Source organism: Frankliniella occidentalis, unplaced genomic scaffold, assembly GCF_000697945.3.
Source record: "Frankliniella occidentalis isolate FOCC.00 unplaced genomic scaffold, Focc_3.1 Scaffold382, whole genome shotgun sequence".
Lineage (NCBI taxonomy): Eukaryota > Metazoa > Arthropoda > Insecta > Thysanoptera > Thripidae > Frankliniella > Frankliniella occidentalis.
In genome coordinates this window covers 79,561-88,080 of record NW_026267504.1, presented here as the reverse complement: position 1 = coordinate 88,080, position 8,520 = coordinate 79,561, and the positions used below count along the sequence as shown (strand labels likewise).

Below are 8,520 nucleotides of genomic sequence, written 5' to 3'. Positions count from 1 at the left end.
GGGGGGGGGTGTATGACGAAGAACTACAACAACAGCCGAAACCACAACGGAGTCGCCTCCTGGCGCCAAGAGTAAAAAGGTTGCAGAAGCAGAACGGGCACAGCGACTAGAAGAAGAGCACGAAGCAGTATTAGTTATTAGGGTCGGAGGGGGGAAGAGGGGGGAGGAGTGCTGTATCGGGGCAGCAGCGTGAAATTGACTCTACAGCTCATTCCCAGTTGTCGCCGCAGCGCTCTCTGCCCCGCTCCTGGTTTGCGCGATACATCTCCAGGAGGGCAGCGCGGCAGTTAGCTTGTGACACCACCAGGCGCCGCTGGGCCGGCAGCGAGGTTGTCAGTGAGGGAGGAAAAGGGGGGGAGGAGGGGGCGCCCAAACTCTGTCGAGCAATAGCCGTGTATATTGTGTCTGTGTGTGGAAAGGCCACCAACGCTGTAGTACCGCCGGAGCATAGCGCTGAAATGAGAGGAGTACGGGGGAGGTCGTCTCCGTCGTCCTCACCTTGTCGCGGTTCTGTGATGAGCCTCGCTCTTCCCGCCTTCCTTGCTCATCTTGCTGCGTGCCGCCCTTTGTAACCCGGGCGCCTGTTACACACACGTCCTCTCTTTTCACGCGCCCCGCCCGCCCTTTCCCCTCGCCCCGCGCTGATTCCTCTCCTTTCCCAAACACGGCCGCAGGCTCCGCAGGTCCTTCTTCCTCCTCGTCGGGGTGCGAGTGCCGGCACCGCCCCAAACCACAACAAACTGCCGGCGGGGACCTGCGCTGTGGCGACTCCCCTCGCCCTGCCCCCTACCGCCCCGCGCTCCCTGCCGGCCGGCGCCGCGGGCGAAATGCCACCGCGTCTCGACTTCCGCGGGCGGGCGAGAGGCGCGCGAAATTCAAACGGGCCTGCCGACTCTCTTTTTATTTTCCTTTCTCTCGTTCTTCTTTTCTTTTGTTCCGCGGTGCGGCGGGGGCCGGGGGGCCCTCGCGCGGGTCCCGGTGCGGCCCCGACCGTGGGGCTCGCCCTGACCCTCGTTGTGTTTGATTGCAGTCGGGCGGGGGCGCGGGGGCGCGAGGCGCGCACGATGTGTGCGACGCCTGCCGGCGCCAGCGGCTAGGCCAGACGCGGCCGTCCCGCCCAGCCCGAGGGCCAGCCCGCGGGGCCCAGCCCTCGGGCCCCAGCAGGCCGACTCCTCAGCCCGGCTCGGCCCCGGCCCGCAGCCGCCGCCGCAGGCCCCCGCACGCGGGTGTGGGCCCCGGGGCCCTCGGGCTCGGCGGGGGCGGCCCGCACCCCCGATGGCTGCTCCTACCCGGATACGCCCCTGACCAGCTGTGGCGCCCCTTCTCGGTAAGAGTGGCGTAGCCATGTCGTGCCGAAGGGCAGCCTACCCCATCCCCGCCTCCCCCCTACCGCGCTGACATTTAAATCGCTGCCCCCTCCCCCCCTCTCACCTTCCCGTCGGACTGGCGGCGGCGGCGGTGTCTGCACCCCCTCCCCATCCTTCCTCTCAAAGCGCACGCAAACTGCATTAATTTTAAATGGAGCCGCAAGCAAAGCCCCCGCTCACCCAGTTGCTGCCGCCCGGCCCGGCCCCGCACTGGGACCTCCGCGATGCCGCCCTTCTGCTGCACAGTGATGGACCCCGCCTCCACGACAGCCTCTTGGGGAGGGGCACGAGGAACGGCGAGACGAAGTGGGGGGTGCGAGAGGCAACTTAGGTATGTTGACGAGCAAAGTGAACTAATGCGTCCGTACCCTTCTGTGTTCCAGGGCAACATGAAGCAGCACATGCTGACGCACAAGATCCGCGACATGCCGCCACGGCTGTTCGAGCCGAGCAGCGGCGGTAAGGGCCCGTCGCTGCCGGCGCCCCCGCCGGGGCCGGGCCAGCAGAGCGGCCCTCAGCAGCCTCCGCAGCAGCCGCCACAGGGCGTCAAGCCCCCGCCGGGCTCGCCCGGGTCCGCGGGGCCGCTGGCGCCGGGCGCCGGTGTCGGCCAGGGCGGGCCGGGCCGCGCGTCGCCGTCCCCGCTGCTCGCGGACAAGCCGCTGCTCCCCGCCGGCGAGCCCGACAGCCGCAGCCTCAGCCCGCGGCTCAGCGCGCCGCTGCCGCTCGCCCTCAGCATGACCATGCCCGCCGACATCCTCAAGGCCGAGGCCGGCAAGCGCTCCCCGCCCGAGGGCGGCGCCATCCCGCCCGTGCCCAAGCGACAGCCTAGTAAGTGTCCACCGCGGGGAAAGACCAGGGAGCCTTCATGTCTTGTACCATTAGCTACTGCTTCTCTGTCATGGAATCGCATCAAAGGCAATAACATCATTTTTGCCGTTTGCTGGGGAAAACGTAATACGTACAAAAGGTTGTGGTATCTATTTTAACATATTTCGTTATCCATCTGAGATGCATAATGTATTTATAACAAATTAGCTGGCCAACAGTTTTGCTTCTTACTTCGGTTAAATGAATGCCAACCCTTAACCAGACCCTCCATCGACTAACAACAGTCAGAACTGGCCCTCTGCCCTCTCCTCCACCTCCTACTCCTCCTCTGGCGCAGCCATCGCCATAGTGCCCCCGCCCCGGCGCCCGCGCCGACCCGCCAACCATGACGGATAGTCAGTCCATTCCATTCCTCATTTCCGATCGACTGCAGCAACGTCTTGTTGCGACGCAGTCTTTTCATTTGAGCCCAAACTTGATGGCGTCGAGACGCGCTGCGCTGCAGAGCGTGAAGGCCCCCTTCCCCCTCTCCCTCAATTGAAAAGGCGGTAAAAATCTGGAAATCGGTGGTCTCCGCGTTCAGCGGACCGCGGTTTAGTCGCGTGGCTCCGCCCACTGCCCGCACAAAGTTGTAATCAGTTCCTCACTTTTGCAAACCGGAAGCGATTTCCTCTCATTTCGTTGAAATTCTCGCCGGACGACTCTTAGCGCCCACTGCTTGCGTAAGCACCTCCCTAGTCGTCGACGGCACGAGCTCCAGTACTTGTCTTTCTCTCGATAATTTTCTAACCATCGATATCGTGCAAGGCGCCCCCTTATTTTTTTCTTTCATTTTTTTTGTTTTATTTTCTGGACGTTTTCACTAAAGGTGGTCCGTACCACTTTGCTCTGTCTTGCAGGCATGCCAAAGCACTTGTGCCATGTTTGCAATAAGAACTTCTCATCCTCGTCCGCCCTGCAGATTCATATGAGAACGCACACCGGAGACAAGCCGTTCCGGTGCACGGTCTGTCAAAAAGCGTTCACCACTAAGGGCAACCTGAAGGTAAATATTTTGTCCCAACCCACTTCCGTAGCAGCATGGGCGTTTTCTTTTCTGTTAGAGTTCAATCGTTTTTTTTTTTCTTTCTCTCCTTTTTATGTCTTTTCACGTATATTGTAGTCACAGTAGCCACCCTCGTATGTAATCAGTCACACACCCCTCACCTCCCCGCGTTCACACTGTCTCCCTCCCTCTCGCCTGCATGCTAACTTTGCTAACACGCACACCCTTGTTCGCCTCCCCGTTGCACGAGCCTCGCTTTTGTAGCCTCCGATCGCCCGCCTGACCGAGAGGCAACCCTCCGTACATGTACGTCGGATGGATTGCCTACCCATCAGGTGGCGGGCCGCCGGCGAGCGCCTGGTCCGTATGCGGCTCATTAGTCGCTTGCGTCGAATGGGTTGCCTACGCACCAGGCGGCGAGCCGTCCGTTGCGGCGACTCACGACGCACATTTTTTGTCTCGAGTCCTTGACTCTAGTTTTGTCGCTTCGTAGTCTTCACTGTCTCGCTCGTGTCGCTCTCCTCACGGCCGCCTCTCCTCCTCTGCGCAGGTGCACATGGGTACCCACATGTGGAACAACGGGGCGTCCCGCCGCGGCCGGCGCATGTCCCTCGACCTGCCCATGCCCCCCATGGGGCCCATGGCCCCAAAAGATTCGGACTTCCTCCAGCGGCGGCCCGAGCTTTTCTACCCGTACCTTCCGGCCCCGTTCCTTAACGGCATCCAGCACAAGGTGAGTCCCGGGCGGTGACCTCCGACCGTCACAGAGCGGACTCCGGTCTCCGTGGAGCCGCCGTTTTGGCTGTGTTTTTCACTTTCAACAATAATTTTGCCTTTGTGCACTGACTTTGTTTGTGTCTGGATTGCAGGGAGTAAAGTGATGTGTGTCTCTTGTCTCGCAGTTGGGCGAGATGTCGGGCATGCCTGGTGGCCCTCCCGGCGGCCCGGGGCGTGACGGGCCTCACGGCCCCCACGGCCCGCACCCTCTCAGCAACGGCATGTCGCCGTCGGCCGGTGCCTCCAAGTACGCCTCCCTGCTCGGGTTCAACCCGTTCGGGCCCCGACCTCCTGGTGCGCCCGGTGGACAAGGCGGCCCTCCCGGGTCTGGCCCCCTTGCGGGCTCCACCGGCTCGCCCTCCCCCGACAAGCACCTTGGCACCCCGCCGTCCCCCCACCACCCCGGGGTCCCCGGACTCCCCCTCGGTGCCATGCTCCGTCCACCCCTCCAGGGGTTGCAGGAACGCCTCCAAGAACGCCTTCAGGATCGCATGCACGAGCGCATGCACGAGCGGATGCACGAGCGGCTCCAGGACCGCCTGCAAGACCGCCTGCAAGACCGCCTGCAAGACCGCCTGCAGGACCGACTGCAGGACCGCCTTCCGGATAGGCTGCCTGATCTCCCACGTTCGATGTGGGACTTTCAGCTGGAGCACAAGTCCCCTCAGGATGACCATGGCCTGGACCACGGTCGCCTAGAGGGCGCATCCTCGCCCCCGAACCACCTGGGTCCCCCACCGGCCCCCACGCCCCGTGGAGAGGGCTTGGCAGCATAGTCTAGACCCTGTCCTTAAATGAATTACTACATATCCTGTCCATGGTATGCTGGTATGGAAAGGTGCTGCTATTAAGTATATACACAGTACTTCTGTTGATTTTTTTTCTTTGTTTTTTTTTTAATTGTTTATTTTTAACTAGAAATGTGATCAGGGGTTTGTCTAATGTTGTGGACAGTTTGCAGATGGCAATGGCACACTGCATTGTTCCTATTTTGAAACTAGTCGGAGAATACTGGACTTTACTTCAGTATTCTTGTTGGAGGACATAAACTGTTCAATTATAATTCTTTTGTCCAGTTTAAGTCATCTCCTGGTTGTTCCCATTATATATTAAGTGTTTTTGTTTTGTCCTATTGAAAGAATGTCGAGTAATTATTAATATTTATTGCCTGATATGTTGTGTATATAAGATTTAATGAAAATATGTTATGATCTTACTCTAAATATTTCTTTTATAAAATTTTATGACATTGAATGCCTGATTGTTGTTCATGGTTTTGTTCCACGAGCCATATGAGGTCTGATTTATAAATGTAGTGTCAATGAGTGACCACATTGACACTTGTTTGGTCTCATTATACTTATGTTGTAGTAAAATTAAATAATGTTAATTAGTGCTATCATCATAATGTAGATTTTCAATGCTATTGTATATTGTAAATGTGTGTCGTTGTATAGATGTATATATGTAAATTGATCACAGGAATGTGAGTGTCTATAGTTAAGGGGAGCTTGATTCCTGACCAAACATATTATGTGCTGTTTTCTTTAATGGGATAGGGGCAATCTAAGGGGACACTACACTTAAATGAAGAAATCCCCACCAAATAAAAAAAAATCACTGTGATACTACACCGTAAGAAGAAAGCATAATCATAGTTTTCACGCCGGCTGTACTTCAGGAGTTGTTATGTTGTTTTAGTTACTTGCGAACTTGACTTTGCTAATTTATTGTTTTTGATATTACTTAGAATTACACAATCGTTCATATCTTAGGAGAAAATGTTGAGATCATTTGAAATCATGGTTATTGAGTTGAAAATTTGTTCAAATGTGTCTGCTATTTACAAATTTTTCTCATTTTGATCTTCTGTTAGGGTAAGAGTAATGTTGCACTGTGACTGGTATGATGGTTGAAAAATATTTACTTATCTCATGAAATATTGTTCCAAATTTCTTGTAATCATAACACGTAATAACTGACTTGTATAATTACAAATTAAAAGGCATTTTAAAGTTTGTTTTTGAATGAAAAGAAGTATTTTTGTTTTTTCTTCCCATATGTTAATGACTGATGAACTCTGTTGTGAATTGTACTTATCGTCCACTGAGAAAAATATCCATAATCATCTAATAGTGTGTCCTCCAGGCAAAACAAGTTCATTTTCAGTACTCTCTTTTCTATGATAAACATTTTGGCATGTGTCAGCATTACCACTTCCTTCCTATCTGCTAAACTACAGCGGTACTTTTCATTTTGATTTTTAAAGTAGTATAGATACCAACCTCTCTGTTTCCACTGCTTTTGAAAGAAATACATTGTACGTGAATTGTATGATTTTGTGACATGTGAAAGTTGTGCACAGTCTAATTATACATTTGAAATGCTTGTGTGCAATACACAAGGGTGTATTGAGACAATACAGTGTTATCCATCCAGAACATGGAGTGAACCGTGGAGTGAACAATGTTTCTGGAGAATCATGTACCTGTATAATGCTGCCTATCACGTCTAGCAGAATGGTACAAAATTTAATGTTTAACTCAATACAGTTTTGTTGTATTTCATTGTAAATGTGTTGTCATATTGTAAATTCAATTTCACTTTTAAAATCATATCAACTTAAGAGATGACACTTTTTCCACTTTAGAAACTAATCACCCTAATAATTATGAAGTTTTACGCAGACATACCTTCAAAAGAATTCTGAGGAAAAATTGGAAGACTGTTGACACATGTCTATAAGCTCTCAAACTAATTTCAGTTTTGATATTTCATCGTCTTTTAAAAAGTGTTTTAATTTACTGGAACCTACGTAATATAAAATGGTCAGTATGGTGTTGCATTAATGGTATTTGTTGTCATAATGGATGCAAAGGGGAATATTTTCACTTTACTGTAAACGAAGTTTTGACCTGAGACATTAGTATATTGTCCCTTTGGCCATTTTGTGTTATATTGAAAGTCACTGGAGACATCTTTCCATTGGCTTAGATCTATAGTTCTGGAAGTCATCTTCTGTAACCTGTACCACTTCCACAACTATTTATTAAGAAGCATGACTCAGCAAGTTATAATGTTATGAATTTCTACCAGAAGTAAATCCCCTTTATCCTTCACTAGCCCCTCTAGATTGACCATTTGTGTGATGATATTTTACAATTTGTTCTTTTTCTTCTTTTTAAAAAAAATTATGCTTCATAAGATACATTTTGTAAGATACATATGTTTCACTGTAGATGTGCACAAAATAGAACATCAACTACCTTGTTATACACCTAAAATATAGAAAAGATACCTATTTAAACTTTCTTTCCTTTTATTATATTTTCCCTCACTCACCATTTTTTCATAAAACTTGATATTTGTTTAATCATTGTTAGTTTTAACACATAATGAGTCAAGCTTGCCACATAATAAGGTGGAGTTATGACTCAACTGGTTCGTTGAGCCTGAGTTTGTTTGCTGTGTAAATCTCTGACTGATAAGGAATCGTCCAAAAGGTACGTCCGTTTTTTCTCAGATTCATTCGGCGAATTTCGGGAGCTGACTGTGAGCGCCTGCGAGACTCGGGGTAGGCCAGCCAGCAGTACACGCACGCATTGCAGACAAGATGTTGCCTACCTAACAGGCACTAGGAGCGCCTGCAGAGACTAAGCTTGGCAGTTTCGGAACTGCGAATGACGGACGTACTTACTGCATGACCCCTAAGACACAGATGCTTGTTGCTCCATATCCTAAAACACAAGCGCTATGCCCTGCAAGGTTTATAAGTGGTTTGTAGTGTCCCATCCTTGAGAAACAAACTGATGGTGACTGAGAGCAAAGGAGTGCCAGCTGAAGGCTAAATGTATTGCGTAAGGATCTGGTTTTAATAATGTTTAGCTATTGTGTGACAGAATGGGTTGGTGAATGTAGACTGACATAAAGTTACAAAGACAGTAAATTGTGAAAGAGGGATATGGCAGTGCTATTTTCTTTCATGTTTTCGCAAACAATTGGTGGCTTATATTTACTTTAAAACAGTGCAGAATACATATATTGCCACAGTCATATCATGACGCCGCAAAGCTATCAATTTCTCTTTAAAAAAGCAGTCTCAGGGCAAGATCCGAAACTTGGAAAGGCTCACTCTCCTGAGGCTCTTCTTGTTCTGCAGCATTATTTGTGTTTAATATTGAAGGCACTGTCTCGGCTTCAGCTGCATTAGAGGAGGTAGCTTGAGAAGATGTTGGACTGGGGGATGGATCCTCCGAAATAGAAGATTGGCTTGGGGATGGTTCCTCGGGGGCAGATGATGGGCTGGGCGATGGTTCTTCGGGAGCAGCAGATGGGCTGGCGGATGTTTCCTCGGGGGCGGCAGATGGGCTGGTGGATGGTTCTTCAGGAGCAGCAGATGGGCTGGGGCTGGGGGACGGTACTTCGGGGGCGGCAGATGGGCTGGGGGAAGCATCCTCAGGTGCAGCAGATGGGCTGGGGGATGGTTCTTCAGGAGCAGCAGAT

The 8,520-nt window shown here is 51.4% G+C and overlaps 2 protein-coding genes across 2 annotated transcripts in view; one reads left to right on the top strand and one right to left on the bottom strand.

Annotated features, from left to right (window-relative positions):
* LOC113207052 (sal-like protein 3) overlaps positions 1-7,324 on the top strand; it is a 17,253-nt gene extending 9,929 nt beyond the window's left edge. The window contains exons 2-5 of the mRNA XM_052274367.1: positions 1,751-2,195; positions 3,095-3,240; positions 3,791-3,973; positions 4,143-7,324. Of these exons, the coding sequence (XP_052130327.1) occupies positions 1,757-2,195; positions 3,095-3,240; positions 3,791-3,973; positions 4,143-4,793 (1,419 nt within the window). The 5' untranslated portion in view covers positions 1,751-1,756 and the 3' untranslated portion in view covers positions 4,794-7,324. The remainder of the gene's footprint in view (positions 1-1,750; positions 2,196-3,094; positions 3,241-3,790; positions 3,974-4,142) is intronic.
* Positions 7,325-8,002: 678 nt separating this feature from the next.
* Positions 8,003-8,520, bottom strand: LOC127751216 (uncharacterized; the record flags this gene model as incomplete). Its single annotated transcript, XM_052274368.1, is given in 1 exon segment — positions 8,003-8,520. A coding segment is annotated over 1 exon segment (418 nt), but the record flags the coding sequence as incomplete, so codon positions are not given.